The sequence below is a fragment of the Leopardus geoffroyi genome, chromosome C2 (assembly GCF_018350155.1).
Source record: "Leopardus geoffroyi isolate Oge1 chromosome C2, O.geoffroyi_Oge1_pat1.0, whole genome shotgun sequence".
Classification (NCBI taxonomy): domain Eukaryota; kingdom Metazoa; phylum Chordata; class Mammalia; order Carnivora; family Felidae; genus Leopardus; species Leopardus geoffroyi.
The window spans coordinates 94,647,621-94,669,532 of NC_059333.1; the positions used below are offsets into that span (position 1 = coordinate 94,647,621).

Below are 21,912 nucleotides of genomic sequence, written 5' to 3' on the forward strand. Positions count from 1 at the left end.
CTTTGTCCCAGTCTGTTCGTTAGCCACACAACTGGAGTTTTAAAATGTCACAGTGTTGGGGCACCTGGGTGGCTCAGTCGGTTAAGCGGCTGACTTTGGCTCAGGTCATGATCTCGCGGTCCGTGAGTTTGAGCCCCTCGTCAAGCTCTGTGCTGACAGCTCAGAGCCTGGAGCCTGTTTCAGATTCTGTGTCTCCCTCTCTCTGACCCTCCCCCATTCATCCTCTCTCTCTCTCTGTCTCAAAAATAAATAAAACATTAAAAAAAATCTTAAAATGTCACAGCATTTCATTCCCCTGATTAAAACATTTCAGGGCTTCCCATTGTATTTAGGGGGAAAAATTGTGCAATGGTTTACAGAGACTTATGTGATCAGACCTCCCTGTTTGCTCTCTGACTTCATTCTCTTCTGTCGCTCTTTCTTTCACAGCACTCTGACTACACTGGCCTTTCTGTTGTTCTTGAACACTCCAAGCTTATTTTGTTCAGGGCCTCTGCTGTTTCTGTTTCTTCTGCCTGGAATCTTTCTCTCAGATAATTACGTGGCTTATTACCTTACTCCATTCAGATCTCTGCTTAAGTATCGTTTCACCAGAGAGGTTTTTTTCTGACTACCCTACCTAAGGGCGTTATCTGGTTTGATATTTAATTGTTGATAGTCTTTCTCTCCTAGTAGAATACAAGCTCCCTGAGGATAAGGAATTTCTGCTTGGAATTGTTAATGCTCTTAGCCATGCCTGGCATATAATAGGTGCTCCATAAATATTTGTTAGATGGATGATTGTGGGCAAGTTAACCTTGCTGGTCCCATTCTCTTCTGAGAAATGAGAAAGTAATGGTACCTACCTCATAGGGCAGATGTGAATGTCAAATACAATATTGGGTGTAGTAAGATAGTGTTGGCTGTTATTATAATTACTATTTAATAATATGAATGATTTAAGTCTCATAAAACAACACAGAAATATGAATGCCATATAAGGTAGTATTAATTTCCCTGGCATATGCTTTTTACAATGGTTGATTTTAGAGGTATAACCTATGATCCAGTTATTGATCACTTAGTTGGAGGAAATAGATATAACTACATGAAACGCTAAACACCATAGGATATTTAAATAACCAAACCAGACAATAATAGAAAAGTCATCAGGTATGACTAGTTTCCTAATGCATTTGCTGCTGATTGTTCTAGGTGTAGTAAATAAAAATGTTTTTTTCCTAAGCCAGGAGGATCTGAGAAGGCTTTGGGGAGGATGTGGGTTTGGGCTGCCCCAGGAAAAGCTGGGGAGGATTTTAATCTTTTACTGGTCGTCAAGGGAAGGGCATCACAGGTGGGGGCAATGGCACAAACCCAAAGGGGAGGAAGAACTTAGGGGGTTGGAAAAATTGAATAAGCCATTGGGACTGGTGGAAGATGTCTAATGAAGAAGCTGTTTGAGAGCAATACGAAGAAAATAGGGTAGGAACAGAAGTAAGTGGCTTGAGGCTACAGGAAGTGCCACCACACAGGAATCCTTCCGTAGATTGGGCAAGCTAGGCAGGAAGTGCTTCTGGGTGGTTAGGAAAGAAGGTAACCTATCAGGGGCTTGTTGCTGCCAGATTCAGTCCTTCCTTCCCCTGCAGGGGAGGTGGCCAGGGAGTTACCCTCCAGGGCGCTCACAGTGGATGGCTGTGTTGACTCCATGTGCCATGGACAGGCAGCAGCAGCAGGAGGGCTCCATTCTTCCTTTCCAGGTTCTGGAAACCAATTTTGAACTTTCTTTTTTGCTCACAAGAATTCCCATTCTAGTTCTTAGGTGATGGGAGTAGAAGGCAAGTGATCATTTTTACTATGGCTCCTTATTGAAGGAAGAAAGAATAGGGAACTTAGAAATTAAAGGCCCATTAATAAACATAATAATTTATGTTTTTTTTAATGTTATTTATTTTTGAGAGAGAGAGAGAGAGAGAGAGAGAGAGAGCAAGCAGGAGAGGGGCAAAGAGAAGAGACACAGAACCCGAAGGAGGCTCCAGGCTCTGAGCTGTCAGCACAGAACCCGACACGGGGCTCGAACTCCCGGACCGCGAGATCATGACCTGAGCTGAAGTCAGACACTTAACTGACTGAGCCACCCAGCCTCCCCATAATAATTTTTTTTTAACATGCATGTTAAGAAATAACTTGTTTTTCAGAAGACCATACTATATTGGTCATATAAAGCCATATTCTAAAAAATTTTTTTTTAACGTTTATTCATTTTTTGATAGAGACAGAGCGTGAGTGGGGGAGGGGCAGAGAGAGAGGGAGACACAGAATCTGAAGCAGGCTCCAGGCTCTGAACTGACAGCACAGTGCCTGACGCAGGGGCTTGAACTCACAGACTGTGAGATCATGACCTGAGCCACAGTTGGACGCCCAACCAACTGAGCCATCCAGGTGTCCCAAAGCCATGTTCTAAAAAGGAAATGCATGCATTGTATGAGAAGGAGCCAAGTATTCTGTGAATTGATCAGGTTATTAAAAAATAAAGATAGGTTATTTAGTCAACCATGAGATTAAATATATCATAAAATATTAATGATACAATTTTGTGTAAATTGCAGTAACGTAAAAGGGTGTTTGTCCCTACACCTTAAGATTTTTCTTATTACCAAGTTACAAAATGTTGTTACCTTTTGGGGGGTTAGAATATATTATACAGCAATTTGTGGCAGTTAAGAAAATGACCCTATAAAAGTAAAAGAAGGAAAATAAATAAAATATAGACATGAGCTACGACAGATGTTGCAGAGTAGGGAGTGGATGTGAAGACAAAAAGCGATGTTGTTGTTAATGCAGCCCTGGCAACACGCGTCACAGATTAAATAATGAACGCCAGTTAGTGGGCACAGCGAGGAGGGAACAGAGAGGGTATTGTTTCGGCTTGTCTATCTAATTTCAGACTAATTGCTTAAGTACAGGCTTCTGTTCTGGTTATAGCCAAAGGAAAATTGAACAGTTGAAATACTGTAAATTTTGTAACTCACCCTGGATCGCCAATCAGAACTAAACGAAAGAGCTTTGAGCAAAGAATGCAAATCAGTTGTTACCCTTGCCTGCAGATGGAAGCCTGGAGAGAAGCAGGATGCACTCAGTAAGCTCTGTACTCGCTATTCCTTCCTCTCTGGATCGGGTTCTAGTTGATTTGATACAAGGGATGGACTCTCATGTACTCTTCTGTGCTCAGGGCTGCAGCCCCATAGAGCAGGTGGCGGATGCCAAGTCCTCCCCACACCCCCACGCCCACCCTGCCCGGGAGTGGTGTCTTCCTGGGCTGCGGCCTCTCTGAAGTTTCAGGCAGTTGGGGTAGACTTTTCCTACTCTGGGTCTTTGTGACGAGCTACTGAGCTGATAAATGTGAAAGCACTTTGCTGATACAAATGAAGGGATGACTATTTTTAGGGTGTGCAGTTGGTGGAGGAAAGAACACAAGTCAGAGGTCCTGGGTTGAATCCTGGGTCATCTCATACCATGTCCCCCCTTTTCTGAATTCCTTTTTGAAATATCTTCCTGTGGTTTTTTTCTTTTCCTCCTTAAATCGGATAGAGGTTCTTTACTTCTGTGTGTGTGTGTGTGTGTGTGTGTGTGTGTGTGTGTGTGTGCGTGCGCGCCCCACGGGACACCTTTGGCATTCTAGTGAAGTTAATGTATCCCTTTTCAGAATAATGTTTAATGCGTAACTCAAAGGTCTAAACTTAAATGCTTAAAATTCAAATGCACGGGATTACAAAGGAAGCCAATGATATGATATACAGTTATCTGTAGAGCAAAAGATAAGTGGTATTGTTACATACATCCTTTATTAATGCATTCCACACCAAGAACTAGTGGCAGGTCTGGGAACTACTGTCATTTGGAAGTAGAGATGGGTGGAAATGTTACTTTGAGGTACTTGTAATAACTGTAATGTGATATGCAGATATCTTTTGATTTCTACTTGTGATAAGTTACCAGTATGGTTAATTTTAGCATGGACTGTTGCCTGCATTTGTAAAAGAAGGAAACCCTCAATTTCAGTTGGAGGTTCGTAAAAATTAAAATGAAAATTTTCTCCCACTCACATTTTGAATTCTGTTCGAGATCCTCCGAAACACCTTGCCTTAGACTTTACCCGTGGGGTGCCCGGGTGGCTCAGTTGGTTAAGCGTCCGACTTCGGCTCAGGTCATGATCTCGTGGTTCCTGAGTTCAAGCCCCACATTGGACTTTTTGCCGTCAGCATAGAGCCTGCTTCAGATCCTCTGTCCCCCTCTCTGCCCTCCTCGCCACTGCCTCTCAAAAATAAACATTAAAAAAAAAACCTTGGGGTGCCTGGGTGGCTCAGTCGGTTGAGCGGCCAACTTTGGCTCAGGTCATGATCTCGCAGTCCGTGAGTTCGAGCCCCGCGTCGGGCTCTGTGCTGACAGCCTAGAGCCTGAAGCCTGTTTTGGATTCTGTGTCTCCCTCTCTCTGACCCTCCCCTATTCATGCTCTGTCTCTCCCTGTCTCAAAAATAAATAAAAACGTTAAAAAAAATTAAAAAAAAAAAAAACCAAATCCTTTACCCTTTACTCTTGTGGCTGGTGCTCTTGGGGGCAGACCCCCTGTTGCTGCCCTCCAGCTGCAGCCATCCTTTCTCTGCAGTGCCTACAGATGTGCACCTCTATCCAGGCAGGGGACTGGAGCTCCAGACCTGTATCTCCTGCACATCCACCCACTCGGCCTCCAGAGTCCCAACTCCTGGGCCCTTCCGTGCCCCTCTGCTCCTCCTCCCGTGTTCCCAGCTCTGCAGATGGCCTCAATAACCTGCACCTGGCTCAGGCTCCAAACCCGGCTTGAGCAAGGGAACTAGCAAGAGCCACTGCTGCCTGCATTACTGACCCAGCGTCCTTGGGGAATCTTGGGAAAGTGTAAACTTTTACATTTGAAAGCACTGGTCTGCCCTTCCTTCTACTTGGAATGTCTTAATTTCTACCCCACCCACCCATTCCAAAAGGCCTCGATCCTTACTTTATCTTTCCAGTGCACACATCTGGTCATTTTACCATTGAAACTCTCTCTCTTTCTCTCTCTTTTTTTTCCTAAGAATTTTTTTTTTTTTTTAAATTTTTTTTTTTTTCAACGTTTATTTATTTTTGGGACAGAGAGAGACAGAGCATGAACGGGAGAGGGGCAGAGAGAGAGGGAGACACAGAATCGGAAACAGGCTCCAGGCTCTGAGCCATCAGCCCAGAGCCTGACGCGGGGCTCGAACTCACGGACCGCGAGATCGTGACCTGGCTGAAGTCGGACGCTTAACCGACTGCGCCACCCAGGCGCCCCCTAAGAATTTTTTTTTAATGTTTATATATTTGTTTATTTTGAGAGAGAGAGTGCACGTCCAAACACATGGGTCCAGAGGAGGGGCAGAGAGAGGGAGACAGAGGTTCCAAAGTGGGCTCCACACTGACTGCAGAGAGCCCAATGTGGGGCAGCAGAGAGCCTGCTGTAGGGCTTGAACTCAAGACCAGTGAGATCATTACCTGAGATGAAGTCAAAGCTTAATGGACTGAACCACCCAGGCGCCCTCTGGTTTAAACTCTCTTGATGTCTCTTAGCCTCTGTGATATGACATCAGAGGGCTCCTGCCTCTCTTGCAGCATTTTCTTCTGCTCCCTGTGGTCCCTTCAATGGCCTGTTCACCATTTCCCCCTTTTCTTTGGAAGGCTGAATGGGTGCTCTCTGTCTGGGGATCCCTTACCTGCCATGTGGCCTTCTGTTTTCATCTCTGTGGCTGCTTCCCTGCAAAGCCTTGCCCGGTCTACACCATCATGAGGACTGTCTACAGAGCATTTCTCCTCTCCCAACTCCCCCTCCCTTGTGTCTGACCAGAGTCTGGCAGGGTTTCCCAAGTGGTATGCACCTAGAAGGACAGATTGATTAAAGTACGTGGTTAGGAACACTTACTTCAGAGCCAGACTGCTTGGGTTCTAATCCCAGCTCCACCAAGGGCAAGGTACTTACCCTTTAGCTGCCTTGGTTTTCTCATCTGTAAGGCTGGTATTATAAGATAGTGGTGGGGGGGGGGGGAAATGGTGAGATTTAAATGAGTTAATACTTGTAGAGCAGTTTAGAACCATGCCTACCTTATAATTAGCTTTAGTTTCAGTGATGTGGCTTGGGCTTATTAAGAAGTCACATCCTGCTTGGGGTGCCTGGGTGGCTCAGTTGGTTGAGTGTCCTACCCTTGATTTTGGCTCAGGTCATGATCCCAGGGGTCGTGGCATCGAGGTTCTCTCTCTTCCTCTTCTTCTCCTCCTCTCCCTTGCTCATGCACTTTCTCTCTCCCTAAAATAAAATAAAAAATTTAAAAAAGTCACATCCTACTATACTGTTTTTTCTGGGTTTTTACTCTAGTGCAATTTGAAACCAAGTATTTATTCTTCATCTCCATTGACATTGATATTGTACATGGATTTTTGGCAGAAATAATTTATATGAGACAAAAGGAAATACTTTTGACAGGAAAAATCTTAGGGATACAGCCTTTTAATACAGTGATGGACACTGTCCCACCAGTACTTAGCTGGTTAAGTTGGGGGTTTATCCATATTTATTCCATTTCAGAGATTATGTTGACTGGCATTTTACTTGCAGATTTTTGGGTAAAGGAGGGATCAGCATTATTTATCAGAGGATTTTTCTGGGAATGTAAATCATTGTATATATTTGCAAACCAGAACTACCGAAGAGATGGTTTTGAGTGTAATCACTTTTTTTCTTTTTTGCATGAGCATTTTCATATCTTCAAGAAATATTCTGCTCTTGTAGGGGGGACAAACTTTCCTTGAACCTCACCACACACTTATATTGTATGTGACATTAATGCACCCTTATAACAGATCGTCTTCTGCTTTTATTGTGTTTTCTTCCAGCATCAAAGTTGTATTTCCCCTGAAACTTAATTGTTCCAGCCTTTTCTTGGTTTTGCCACCAGGTGGGGTTCTGGCTCCTTCTTAAGGCAAGGGACGCATATCTAGAGGCCAGTTTTCTCATGGAGGTGATTGTCTTGATCCCCTCATTCTAAAGTGACCCCAGGAGAAACCATTGAGCTCACCTGGGAGTGGGTGGGGGAAGCAGGTGGGGCACATGTGAGGTCTCTGGGGGTCTCCAGGTTTTTCATGCCTTATCTTGTGCTTATGTGCTAACGTCTTCTGTTGCACCGGTTTTGAGAAACTTGATTTTACCAGCAATACCTATATAAATCTGTTTGGCAGGAAATGAATCCAGTGTTCCTTGGAATATTTGGTCCGATGTTATATCTTAGAAGAAACAATAGAATTAGAGAATCTTGACCGTGAAATAGGTCTTTTTTTTTTTTTTAAATCAAGGTGAAGTCATGAAGTAAGCCATTACAACTGACACTGTTCTTGGAGTTGAAAACTAGGGGTAAACTATGTATATGGTACTGTGAACACGTCGTGTTAAAAAGCAGAGCGTGGATTTTCATTATTTCTTCAGCAGTATACTGGAACTTTATGGACTGTTTGGAGATAGAAATGCCTTTAGGAAATTATCAATTGTACTTTTCTAGAATGAGAAATGAGTTCACATTTCTTCGTTTGAAACCATAGCGAGTCCTATTCAGTTCCATTTTAAACTGTAAAGAACTATAATACGACCAAAAAATCTTTTATCTTGTAAACATAACCTAAATATAGATGGTAAAACTGAATTATGAGTGATTTTCAGATTTACAGACACCAAGAGGGAGTCATAAGTTAGAATGATCCTCAGATGGTAGCTACATTTGAGGCGAGCGTAGCATAATATACAGAAATACTGAATCACTCACTGTGCTGGTCACCTCAAACTCATGTGACATTGTATGTTAACGATATTAAAAAATTAGAAGGTTTTTTTAACACATACTCCTCTCGAACATAAGTTGATTTTTAGACTTTAGTGATTAATGAGATATTAGGCTTATTTAACGCTACCCCTCAAAATTTGAAAACGGTATGTAACTTTGATTCTCAGCAATGGTCCCTTCATGTGTCCCTCTTATGCAAAGTGAAATTGCAGTGCTATATGTTACACCATCACCACCATTGAACTTCATCTCATGACCCTAATGGGGAGCGGATCGCATTCCTCCTGTTTAAAATGAATGAGTCACTTTACTACAGCGTCTGAGAGAGAAGGGAGTAAGGGTTCTCTTTGTTTAAGTTTGTGTGTTATGGTTTTCTTAGGCAGCAAGTTCAAAATTGAAGCCTGAAGTCTTTGCTCATGGTGTACGTGGTTTTTATTTCTCACAGCAGCCCAGTGTCTATTTAACATATGGGGAGTGGTTTCAAGTTCATTTCTAAAGCTTATAGGCTAAAGTGCTTTGTGGGCTTGGCTATGACTTAAGTTGCCAAGTTCGGAACAAACTGCTTTCCTTGTGTTTGTGGATTCCCTGGGTAGTCCGAGTCCTCCCCTCTGGGCTGGATCAGCTGCTTTGGAGATTAGTTTCATAGTAAAGATTCTTTCTGTAAAGCAGTATGGAGGGACTGCTTTCACAGGGGCACCAGGTTAGTAAATAACATTTTGAACTTTTCTGCTGCATGTGTCAGACTTTCTCTCTACTGACTGCGGGCGATTACATGACAGCATAGCATTTGTGCCGTCGCTGTGTTCTTGTAGAAAATGATGTGAGTTCGTGGAGGTTTGGAGGTTATGATTCTCCTTATCACATATGCGTTGTTTGGCAATATTATATACACATGGGAGCTAGAATGAAATGGCATTTATGTGGTGGATTTGTAGTCCGGAGATTTGGACTTGTTTGTAAGCATTTTTAGTTCCTTTTTCCGAATTCCTTTCTTTCTGCCCTCCTGTTAAGTCTTCTAGGCATAAGTGTGATTTTTATACATGGCCGATTGTACTGTTTTTGAACATGAGGTGGCCTTGTGCTACCCTCCAGCTAGCGATGTCGTGCCTCACACCGTTGTGCAAAATTGCCTGGTGCCCAGTTTTCCCTTGGGCCTACTTAGAGTTACAATGAACCAGAATGCCGTTTTCATTTTCTCTTTGAAGAGTCTGACATTTTTCTAGAATGCCTCCTAAAATACCCACATAACTATTGATGTGGGCACCGTGTACAGGTGCACAGCTGTCACTGTTTTCATTCTCGAGCAATTCCTCACGATCCGAGACTCCTTCTGGAGTAAATCTGATGGCAAAAATGGAGCGTGCCTTGTATTGCTAATAGTAATAACACGAAATTCAGTACGTAAGTACCAAGAGAGTATCTTCTTTAATTTCATTAACTTAAAGACCTAGAGAGCAGTTTTACCTTAATTAATTTGTCACCAAAGCAATCCAGCAAGAAATTGTTCTGCACGAGTAAATTGGATGATGTTTTAAAGTTTGTAACACTCTATAAAATATTGTTGTGTTTATGTTACTTTAAGTGTGCTTTGGTTGGAAGTAATGTGGGAGTGTTTTAAAATAATGCTAATATGCCCCTGTTATTGCCCTTTTCTTCTGCTCTTCCCCCCCCCCTACCCCCCCCCGCCGCTGGGAATTACAGTGTATTGGAAGGGATCTGTTCTTCCCTGTTCTCCTCTGTTCAAAAAAATAAAATTGAGGGAGAAGAGAGACAGAAAAAAGAACTTTGAAAAAATCTTTGCGGTGACATGCTAAATTTTAAGGACGCTACTTCCTTGAGGATCACAGTTTCCATATCTGCTGAGGCTGAAGTTATAAAGTTATGACTGCATGCCATTTCAGGATCACAAATTTGACTGTACTTTATACCCCCAAGATACAATTGTATCACTAATGATTGCCCCTGCCTCTGCAGGTCTTTTCTTAACAGCAAATCCACTGGGTCATTTTAGCTTTCAAAACAAAACAAGACAAAAAGGCAAAGATTGCTGTAACTTGCTTAATATACACTCTTACTGCATATACGTACTCTTTATTATACTGTTATTAATAATTAAATGCTCTTAATTTAAAATTTAAAGAAGGACTTTTGTCAGCATGATTATTGCTGCCCAGTGATTTTTCAAGAACAATGTTAAGAACATTTTGCTCCCTGGTTACTTACTTGTGTTTAGTCGGCATAGATAAAAGTCTTCAAAAGCTCACGGGAAACTCATTTGTGTCTGGTGGATCTCAATTTCTGTGTTCCCAAGTGCTTCACAGCCTTTCCTCTAGCGAAGATACCCAAACAAAATACCACTGAGTAGAAACACAAATAAACAAATGTAGCAAAGTATAGGAGAAACTCCCTGAAGGCCAGATTTTAGGGTTTTCCCAAAGAATATTCATTACATTTCCTTCAAACATGGGGAGAAAAAAAAGACCATACATACAGTAGGGTGTTCGAAATCTGTAATTTGAGGATAAAGTAAGCAAATCTTATTCCTGATTCTAGGTTTGAAACTTGCATTGTAATTCTTGTTCTCATCTTGCTGGACTAGTTTGGTTTTGTTACAACTCTGCCTTTTGCCTAGAGTCAAGTAGAGACGGGTATTTTTCTCATTCCATACCATCTAATTTTTTTTTTTAATTTTTTTTTTCAACGTTTATTTATTTTTGGGACAGAGAGAGACAGAGCATGAACGGGGGAGGGGCAGAGAGAGAGGGAGACACAGAATCCGAAGCAGGCTCCAGGCTCTGAGCCATCAGCCCAGAGCCTGACGCGGAGCTCGAACTCAGGGACCGTGGGATCGTGACCTGGCTGAAGTCGGACGCTTAACTGACTGCGCCACCCAGGCGCCCCATACCATCTAATTTTAAGCGAAGCTTTGAGCTGATTAATTTATATCAAACTGATTTCTTGTTGGAATTCAAAGTACTCTAGATGTCTCATAAATCTCAGATGGCTTGTGAACCTAGCTGATAATGCATAAGCGTGTGATCCTTATTTTCTTTTAAAACGATTCAGAGCTTCGAGGTTGGAGACAAATCCTCAGGCAAACCATTTCAGTATGAACTGGCCCACACACTGGGAGAACTGACTGGCGGTAGAAGATAGGCACTCAGAGGAAAGAAATGAATACATAGAAGTAACTGTGATATCAAGAGTCGGTTGGTTTTCTGACTGCTGAACCTTGATAAATCTATTCATGGCCCAGGTGGCTCTCATTCCCACCCCTAGTCAGGATCTTTTCGGTGCCCCTTTGGGGAGGTGTTAGTCTGTGGTCTCTGGCCTTGGATTCATGATCTTTCTTGTGCCTAACCCCCAGGTTCTGGCTCAGCCCTGCTCACTGACGGTGACGATGCGCAGAAGTCCTGTGTTTGTGTATCAGAAAGTGGGGAGGACTGTGGTGCCACCCACCCCAGACATTCAGTATTTAATAGTGACAGGAAAACTGACTTCCTGGGCGGATTTTACTCCCGAGGCTGATCTGACTGACCACAGTCCTCTCCATCTAGTTCCCTCTTTCTTTTGGAAAAACCCAATTTAAGTTTTACAGTCTGGCATTTCTTTTCTTTTTTTTCTTTTTAATATATTTTTAAATGTTTATTTTTGAGAGAGAGAGAAAGACAGAGTATGAGCAGGGGAGAGGCAGAGAGAGAGAGAGACAGAGACAGAGTCTAAAGCAGGCTCCAGGCTCCGAGCTGTCAGCACAGAGCTGGATGCGGGGCTCGAACTCATGGACCGTGAGATCATGACCTGAGACAAAGTCGGACGCTTTACTGACTGAGCCACCCAGGCACTCCTACAGTCTGGCATTTCTGGAGGTAGAGTAGAAATAATAGTCCTAGCAGGAATGGTAGAGGTAGTGGTGGTAATAATAATATAGTAATAACAACAACTAATACCAAAACCATTCCCTAAGGGCAGTCCCTGTTCTGAGCCTCTTCTCTGTTTCTCACAACAACCCCAAGAGGCCAGTTGTTCTTATCCTCATTTTATAGTTGAGGAAACTGTCCCAGGAAGATTCTGTCATTTATCCCAAGTCATAGCGGATAGCAGCATTAACAGTGCTGTGCCTCAGAGAAGTGCTCTGGTGGGAAGAAAATTTAGTACGAGAAGTTTATGTTCTGGGGAGCTATAATCCGATATTTGTTATTAATGAGAAACAAACAGGTGAGCACTGATACCTGTGTCACTTTTCACACTCAGAGATGCTTCTGTTGACTCACTGTCAACCAGTAAGGCATGTCCTTTGTGTTCTTACTCTACTGGGTGGGAGGTGGGCTTGTACTGTTTTCTCACCTGTTCTGCTGGTGATCAATGGCAACATACAGAGTTTGCCCATGGTCAGTAAACGAGACCAATGGCGACCATGGAAAGTCATGACCATGGAGAGTCAGCCCACAGCATTGAAAATTGTCTTTTGACTACATACTTAAGCTCATCTTGGAACTTCTGAGACTTTTAAAGGCTAAAATAATAAAACTGCTAAGGCTAGGAACTTGGATCTTGAGATCGTTTAACTTAATTTGGCCTGTATGAGTGTCCTCCTCATTCCTGCCCAGTATGATTTCCTGCTGATAATCAAAGCTCTGGTTATTTTGTCAGTCCTGGAGGCTTTCTGAGGCCTAGTGGAAAGCCAAGAATATGAGACAAGTGTTTCCTTTAAAAACGTAAATGTGCATTTGAAAATGTTGGGCAAATAGCTTACTTTAGCTTTTGCTAAAACTTAGACGTGTGACAAGTTTGGAGTCCTTTTTTAAAAAATCTTTTTTTGTGTGTGTTTATTTATTTTTGAGAGAGAGAGACAGAGAGAGACAGAGTGTGAGAGGGGGAGAGGCAGAAAGAGAGGGAGACACAGAATGCAGAGCAGACTCCAGGCATGAGCTGTTAGCACAGAGCCCGACGCGAGCTTGAACTCACAAACCGTGAGATCATGACCTGAGCCGAAATCGGGCGCTTAACCAACTGAGCCATCCAGTGCCACAAGTTTGGAGTCTTTAACAGTATTTGAAAACATAGCCCATAGATTAAGGAACTATGTTTAAAGAGAAAAGAAGGAAAGAAAAGAAGTCAAACAATAAAGATTTGGATCTTTGGATGGGGAAGCACTTTCTCATTCTAAAACCAATAGAGAAATCACAAAAGGAACAGGGTAATAGATTGGAATTCTCCAGGTAGGAGTATAAAACATTTTAAGTACAAAAATACTAACTGAAACATTACTTATTATCATAAAAAGTTGGAAGTACTCAAAACATACAATAGAAGAAAATTGTATGATGGACCATTATGCAACTATTACAATTTTGCAATGGTATGAAAAAAGTGTAATAGCAAGTAGTGATGACAGATATTTAATTTAAAACACTTAAAGTTAAACTATTTGTGCACCATGTACTTGGCCCTATTTAAAATCTACGTATCTCTGTCTGTATTATGCTTAAGGCGATAGCAGAAATGATGGTCACCTTAAGTTAATAGAGGTTTAGGGATTATTTTGAAGTTGAGACTTTCTGGTAGTTTGTATTTTCTTCTCTATATACTTTTCTGCATATTAATATTTTTAAACATTATAGTTGAAGAAAAAAAAACCTACTTAAGAAGAGAAAAAAATGAGAACAATATGTACCAAAATTTAATTGCAGGTTAACATCACCCATATTCTATTTAATTAAGATGGCGGCTTTAAGAATGATTTTAATTTTCCTCAGTTTGTAAATCTAAGATTTCCTTTCATAAGAAATTATAGTTTTTATAATAAAAATTAAAATAGGTTAGGAGTGACAGGTTAGATGAGGCAAGATCAATTTTTATAAAGGATGAGATAATTTTACTTTGGAGAACAATTATTTCACTACGTTTATGCATTATTTTAGGAAATTGCCTTTTGATTTTTATCTATCAGGTTTAAAGTTTTAGTCAGTGGTTATAGCCAATGCAATTTTAAGGTAGAGAGTTTATTTAATAAGGGATGTGGGAGGAAGCTCACTTAAATACTTGAAACATCAGTCTAGGAATGACACTTTCATGGATTTCCATTGTGTCTCGAGAACACTTTCCTCCTCATCTTATACTGAAGCCTAGAATGATTGAGTCCTCATTTTATACCGAAGCCTAGAATGATTGAGTCCCAGAGGCCACAAGGTTCCAGTTGAGTTGGAGTCTTTGGGCCCTTTGAGGTCTTTTGACTCCCCAGTTATTGCTATTTCTAATACTCCATTCTGTCTGCTTAAAAACATTTTAGTAATGATGAATGAATATTTCCATTATTTCTGGTTTGGTAAAAATCAAAAGCTAATACCATTCAGCACTTACCTAGTGACATTTGAGAAAGAGGCTGAAGGCCCGTTAACTGCTTCCAAGGAAAACTCACCAACTTCATAGGCATGGTCTTCATTCTCCTCATTGTTGAACATTTTGTTCCTGGGTAAGGCTTATTTACTACACATCTGGTTTTCATGTTTATTCTGGAAGACAGCAGCCACATGGAATGACTAGAGATCACTTGATACTGAACCCTGGAAAAGTAGTTTCTAATAGCTTTCTTGACATTTATATATCACAAAGTTAACCCCTTTAAAGTGTATAGCCCAATGATTTTTGGCGTATTTACAGAGTTGTGTGACCATCACCGTAATGTAATTTTAGAACATTTTCGTCACTCCAAGAAGAGGCCTCGTACTCATTCCCTTGCTCCCATTTTTTTTCCTCCCCCAGCCCTAGGTAACCCATATTCTACCTTCTGCCTCTCTAGACTTGCCCACTCAGAATATTTCATGTGAATGGAATCATACATTATGTGAGAAAGCTGGACATTTTAATTTGATGCTCAAAGACTGCTTAGGTGAATGTGACCTGGCCGCTGTGTGGGCCCTTTCTTCTTCTTCTTTTTTTTTTTTATTTTATTTTTTAACGTTTATTTATTTTTGAGACAGAGAGAGACAGAGCATGAACGGGGGAGGGTCAGAGAGAGGGAGACACAGAATCTGAAACAGGCTCCAGGCTCTGAGCTGTCAGCACAGAGCCCGACGCAGGGCTTGAACTCACGGACCGTGAGATCATGAGCTGAGCTGAAGTCAGATGCTTAACCCACCAAGCCACCCAGGTGCCCCAGCCCTTTCTTCTTAATAGTGTCCTGAGGCATGAGATTGAGACAAAATGAACTCAGTGTTGTTACCTGTTTATTAGATTAAGTGGCTTATTTGTGTTTTCTTTCCCTATATTCAGATTCAAATTAAGATCTTCTGTAATCAGATTTAAAAACTATGTGGGAGTATATAGCCGTTAATGAGATTGTTGTCGACTATGTTGCAAAATTGTGAGGTTATACTAGTTAATAGTTGGGGCCTTGAGTGAATCACTTGACTTCACTAAGACTTATTTTTTTTAATCTATAAAATATGGGTTAAAATATAAATACTTCCCTTGTAAGGTTCTTATGAGAATTAACTAAAATAATGCATATAAAAGGCCTACTGTAGTTTGATGCTTCATAGGTGTTAAGTGATGTTAGCTATTGTTATTAGTGTCATTTATAATAAATTGTAGAAAGTTATTTTCCTTTGCTTTAAAAAAGGCTTGTTTATGTTTACCCATTTTTGATAGAGCATGAGGGGTGGTGGCAGAGAGAGAGAGAGAGAGAGAGAGAGACAGAGACAGAGACAGAATCCGAAGTAGGCTCCAGGCTGCGAGCTGTCAGCACAGAGCTTGACGCAGGGCTCGAACTCACAAACTGTGAGATCATGACCTGAGCTGAAGTTGGATGCTTAGCCGACTGAGCCACCCAGGTGCCCCTATTTTCCTTTGTTTTTTAATGACTACATCTATGCCCTCCTAACGATTTGAGTTGGCTTGCAAGAATATTTGCATACCATTAAACACACATACAGATATACACAGGGATGAAAGAAAACCAGAGCTGATAGAGTTAGTAGAAAAATAATATCAGAAGAAAGTACAATAAGAATAGTAATGGGGGCGCCCGGGAGGCTCAGTCAGTTGAGTGTCCAACTCTTGATTTCGGCTCAGGTCATGATCTTGTGAATTGTGAGATTGATCCCTGCATTGGGCTCCATCCTGACAGCGTGGAGACTGCTTGGGATTCTTTCTCCCTCTGCCCCTCCTCTGCATGCACACAAATGCACGCGCACTCTCTCTCTCTCTCTCTCTCTGTAAATAAATAATAGTAATGATAGCTAACATTTAGGTAGCAGGTTTTCAATGGGCATTTCTGTAGCATCTTTCTTGGCGAATAGTGCCAGGGAATAATGCCAGATCAGAAATGGGCAGAGATAATCCAGGAGAGCTTCAGGCCGGGAGGCACCTTGAATGTTCTCTACTCCACCTTCCTACCCCATACATGAGACATTGCCATCGATGACAACTCGGTGTGGTGTTGGAACTCAGTGTAAAGGTGAGTGTATTGTCTCATAATGTGTATAGCAACTGTTTATTAAGCATTTCCCATGAGCTAAGCTCAAATTAGAACCCAAACTGACTCCAAAATGATATAATTATGATGTAAACTCGTCTGCTCAAGGCAACCAGTTTCCTTGTTAATCGTTCTTTTTTTTACAAAGTTCTTATACATATTAAAGTGCAGCGTGTACTATCATAGTGCCCCCTGCTCCGATTTTCATAGTCCCTTCTACATGGAGAAGCAGACACCTAATCAGACAGTTCTCCTGATATCGGAAGATAACTATCATTCTCTTGCTCAAACATGCGGGGTTACTTTTCCATTGTTCTTTTAGATTACATAGATTACACTGCAACCGTTCCTTTTTCCTGGAATGTGCCTTCTTTTCCAGTACGCACAGTGAACTCCGAAGCGATTCTTCAAGATTCCTTTCCACTGTACCTTCCCGGCAGTTACTTTCCCCAGTCCCCAGATCGAGCACTTCCTCCTCTAGGCTCCCACCACACTACCCTTCACGTTCTGAGAATTAGTTCTTTTTTTTTTTTTTTTTTCAACGTTTATTTATTTTTGGGACAGAGAGAGACAGAGCATGAACGGGGGAGGGGCAGAGAGAGAGGGAGACACAGAATCGGAAACAGGCTCCAGGCTCTGAGCCATCAGCCCAGAGCCTGACGCGGGGCTCGAACTCACGGACCGCGAGATCGTGACCTGGCTGAAGTCGGACGCTTAACCAACTGCGCCACCCAGGCGCCCCTGAGAATTAGTTCTTAAGAGTCTGTCTCCTCCCCTAGACCGTGAGCCTCTGTCAGAGAGCTGTTGACCTTTGTGCTCCTAAACTCCATCCTGGCACCTGACACGTGATGATGGCTCCAGACAGTAGAAGAGAGAATTTTGATCTCACGTCCTATAGATTCCTAACTATATCTGACTTTACAGATGATAGAGGTCTTTGGATCAAGGGTGTGCAGGTACACTTTGATTACCTGAGGGCTGAGGTAGAAAACCAAAAAAGCCATAGCCTGTGGCTTCTCTCAGACCCAAAGTAGCATCATCTTGGGAAGCAGACTGAAGGTTGGTCTCATATGGCTCCTGTGCCATTCATTTTCACTTGGTAAAATTCTCCACTGACTGCCTGATGTAAGCATGGTACTTGCTTGTGCGTTGGGCAAGGCTGCTACCCACACCTTTGCTCAGAGAGCTTTAGATAAAATGATTATGACATTGACAAGTGGGGTTGAATCACAAAGTTCACAGTAAACTTAATACCAGTATTCAAGTAAATGCTGATAAGAAGATACAGAACATTCTGTTTCAATGTGAAATTATAGTAGTTTTTCATAGAGTGTGGAGTTTTCCTTAAAGCATGGATAGAAGGTTAATTTAAGAAAAAAAATTTGTAACTGGGGCAGTAAGGGCCTGTCACTGGAGGAATGAATGTGTATGTCACCAAGGGTTGCTATAATTCAGAAAACTGGTCTGAGTCTTAAATGGATTCATTAGGCCCTAATTAGAACATTCTACACGTGGTAGGTGAGGTGCGGGTGTTATCTGGTCTCAGGAGTTGTGGAGTGCCTACTCTGAGGGCTACTCTGAGGGCTACTCTGAGGGCTAGACCCTGGGGCCCTACCTCTTGCCATCTGAGTCTGGATTTGCCAGCCTTCTTTATCCACACTGAGTCTTCACCTCCCGTGTGGATTATCACGATACCAGGCACCCCGGTGAATGCACCTTCTCCTTTAACTTTTTGCCACTTTTGTGCTAGCTTTTCCCTGGAGCTAGCTGGAGCCCGTGCCCTTGGAGGCCGTCGCTGCTCTGAGTGGTCCCCAGAGGTCTGGCCTAGGTCTGGAGGAGGAAGACCAAGGCATAGGATTCTAGAGTTGACGTGGACACAGGGTGCAGCCGTTAAGAGCATGAAGGAGGCTTTTCTGGAGAGTGCTGATGTGGTGCCATCCAGGTGCTGATGGTGCACTTCCTATTTTAGGAAGCTTTCCATTTCCCAAGGCCCCTTCCGTCCTAGAGAGCCCAAAGTGTTATGAAGTCCTCCTGTATGCTGACGTGACAAAGTCCTCTCTAGAGTAACCATCCTCGTGTGCCAGCTCCATTCCCTGGAACCACAGAGGAAACATCTACTTACATCCACCGGGCTTGATAGGTTTGAAAGGCTTCTCATTTTTGTTCAGCCTAAAAACTTTAGATTCTTTCGACTATTTCTCATACCATGTTTTTCAGACTCTTCTCCACACTTGTCCCTATTCTCTGAATGTCTGTGGTTTACCCTTGTTCTGTGGTCCTCAAATTGAATGTAGTACTCCCAACTGTAGGCTGACTAGCAGGCTGGGATTATCGGCTGCTTTCCTGGATACTGCTCTTCTGATAATGTATCCTAGGAATGCATTAGATCTTAAAAACAGCAATATATCTTTTAAAGTGTTTATTTTTGAGAGAGAGAGAGAGAGAGAGTGCGCACGCACTCATATGAGCGGGGAAGGGGCAGAGAGACAGGGGACATAGCGGATCCGAAGCAGGCTCAGCACTTACCACAGACAGCCCAATGCGGGGCTTGAGCTGCGAGATCATGACCTGAGCCAAAGTCAGATGTTGAACCCACTGAGCCACCCAGGCTCCCACAAATAGCAATATTAACATGTGCCATTTTTGGACAGTTATTATATTTGAAGGCAGTGTGCCAAAGTGCCTTAAATATGTCACTCAATCTTCCCCACACTAAGGCCAGCATTACTGTTGTATTTCCTTGATTTGAAGACACTGTTAAGGGCTAAATATACCATCAATTAAATTCCAGCTTTTCAGGGGAAAAAGAGGAAAGAAAATGCCATCACGTTGAATGTAGATGTCAAGTCCAGTAGTCATGCCAATTTCAGAAAAGTTAAAATGCGTGTGTGTTGGGGAAAGGGGGCAGAAAGTACATGTTGGAATCAAGGAAATATGGTATTTTCAGTCTACAGGTAAGGAGACGGACCTTAAGGAATTTGAGTAACGGGCCACAGGCTGTAGAAGGGAGAACTAGGGTTCAGGTCCAGGTCTGCCGACTGCAGTGTGCATTCCTACCATTCACGCTGTTCCTGCCCAAGGCCTGGAAGGTGAAGTTAGCTCATCTCCAATTCCTGGGGGAGGGGGGGTTTCCTCACAAAACAGCTGTCAATCTAAGCAGCCCCAGCCTGTGCTTGTAAGTGTATTTCAACCTAAATGCAGATATCTGCATTTATCCTTGGCAGCAAACAAATTTCTAAGCATTCCTTTCCCCATATTTTAGTGTGTTGACCACATCAAAGCATATAAATGTTTTTGTGGCTCTACAAACATTTACTTAGGTATGCCTGAGAGTGGTATGTTCATTAATGCTACTGGCGATGAGGTTGGTTTAGCACAATTGTTGCAATTTAAAAAAAAATTTTTTTTTAATGTTTTATTTATTTTTGAGACATAGACAGAGCATGAATGGGGGAGGGGCAGAGAGAGAGGGAGGAACAGAATCGGAAGCAGGCTCCAGGCTCTGAGCCATCAGCCCAGAGCCCGACGCGGGGCTCGAACTCACGGACCACGAGATCGTGACCTGAGCTGAAGTCGGACGCTTAACCGACTGAGCCACCCAGGCGCCCCTGTTGTAATTTTTTAATACAATCCACTACTGGTCTCATCGGGCCTGGGAATTTGGTTCTGTTTGGGGAAACTCATGCATTTGATGGTCCCATGGCTCCCTGAAGCCCCCATCCTAGGCCGACTCAGGCCTGTGGGCTACCCTGTCAGTGCTCCTTCATAGTTAATATGTGTGCTTCTGTTTCTGTGGCCTCTGGACTTGGCCCTGAGTCAGAATCCATGAGGGCCACACTGCGCTAAACTTTGCTCTGCTTCTCACTTGCCCTCTGACTGCACATGCTCACATCTTTCTGTTTTTGTTTTTTGTAAAATCCTGGGTTATTTGATGCAGTTTATAGAAAATCTCTGAATCATGATGAAAATCTCTGAATCAGGATGATCATGACAGTAACAGAATAGGTGGGTTGGGAATTAAAAACACTTCTTTTTATAGCTCAATTGTGGTTGAAGGAAGAATATCTTGCGAACTTTCTAAGAGATATCTGGATGATTAATTAACAAGAAATCCAATCCAGTTGTTCTAGTTCTCTCTAGACGAAGACGGGGAGGAAGTAGAAAGTGTCAAAAATGTATAATTGAAGGTTTTAAGAAAAAGAACCTGCCTAGTAGCTTTCAATGACAGAAAGCATAGAACTAAAGAAGAAATCTTCAGTGTAGTCTCAGCTCCTGGAAGTGTAGATTTCTTTTTTTTTTTTAAAGTTTATTTATTTTGAGAGTGAGAGAGCATGAGGAGGGGAAGGACAGAGAGAGAGAGAGAGAGAGAGAGAGAGAGAGAGAGAGAGAATACCAAGCAGGCTCCACACTGCCAGTACAGAGCCTGACATGGGCTCGAACCCACAAACTGTGAGATCATGACCTGAGCCAAAATCCAGAGTCAGATGCTTAACTGACTGAGCCACCCAGGTGCTCCCTGGAAGTGTAGATTTGTCACTGGCAAACAGATTTAATGTATTTTTTAAAAATGGGAATAAAGAAAAAAGTCAAATATACTCCAAACCTTTTACAAAGACTACTTTAAATTATGTGCATGGCTTTTATATGTGGAGTTATTAGGCCTTCATAACTCTGTTTAAACAGGTAAGAAATATTGAGTAAAAGTTAAGTCCATCAGATGCCTCTTTAGATTTTGACTCGTAGCCCAACATAACTCACACCTCTTGTGAGAGGATAGTTACTGTCCTGTACTTCTTGGCTAAAAATAGAAGCCACTTTCTGTCTAAAAATGAAGGTGTACGGCTTAAAAAGAAAACCATGTTGAAATAACTCAAGTTGAAATCAAGTTTAAACTCAACTTTAAGTTGACTTTAGTGTCGTACTCCAAAAATGTGATAAAGTTGCCTTGATAAGAATTGCCTCCTGGATCGTGAATGAAGGTGGTAATAGTATACAGATCTGGAGGTTTATCAACCCACAGCAGAGCTCTACTCTTTGCCTGATGAGCGATTCAGTATGTGCCACAGCCTTGGTGTGTTTTTATTTGCTACGTGGTAGATACTTCTAAAGACATAAGTTTGGAAATTTTAGAAGGGAGTGGGACTGTAGATCTACCCCTTATAGATTCAGCTTTTGCCTCTATTATCAGTTCCCTAGGGATCTTTAGAGGTCCTTTAGAATATCTGTGGGCCATTATGCAGGTGAATTAAGGTCTTGATAGAGCCATAGCAAGCTGGTTTTGTTCTCACTGAGTATAACCCTTCTGCCATATTTTCCTTCCCAGAACTTCATTCCTCCTATCATTAAAGTAAATACATAGTTTTGGAGTAGTCTAAATCCATGTCTTTCAAACTGATGCCCATATGAATCCCCTGGGTATCTTGTTAAAATGCAAATTCTGTTTCTGGGGTATGGCAAAGATTCTGTGTTACCAGCCATCCAACAGACCACACTTTGAGAACCCCAAATCTGAAGGTTTTCACTGTCCGTGCTCCCAGGGAGACAGGTGGTGGGAAAGGGTGAGTGATAAAACACACATTACATGGA

General features: G+C 42.3%; 1 protein-coding gene across 5 annotated transcripts in view; it reads left to right on the forward strand.

Annotated features, from left to right (window-relative positions):
* The window catches only part of PLD1 (phospholipase D1), a 205,797-nt gene that overhangs the window by 30,044 nt on the left and 153,841 nt on the right, over positions 1-21,912 (forward strand). The window contains exon 1 of one of the 5 annotated variants that reach the window (XM_045502975.1): positions 3,016-3,115. The exons of 2 other annotated variants lie outside the window; for them this stretch is intronic. Coding sequence is in view for 1 of the 3 variants with exons in the window: in XM_045502971.1 (XP_045358927.1) it covers positions 3,054-3,115 (62 nt within the window). In the remaining 2 variants the exon portion in view is untranslated. Of the gene's footprint in view, positions 1-3,015; positions 3,116-8,402; positions 8,551-21,912 lie in introns of those variants that run through there. 2 more of the 5 variants (XM_045502971.1, XM_045502973.1) reach the window with 2 other exon arrangements.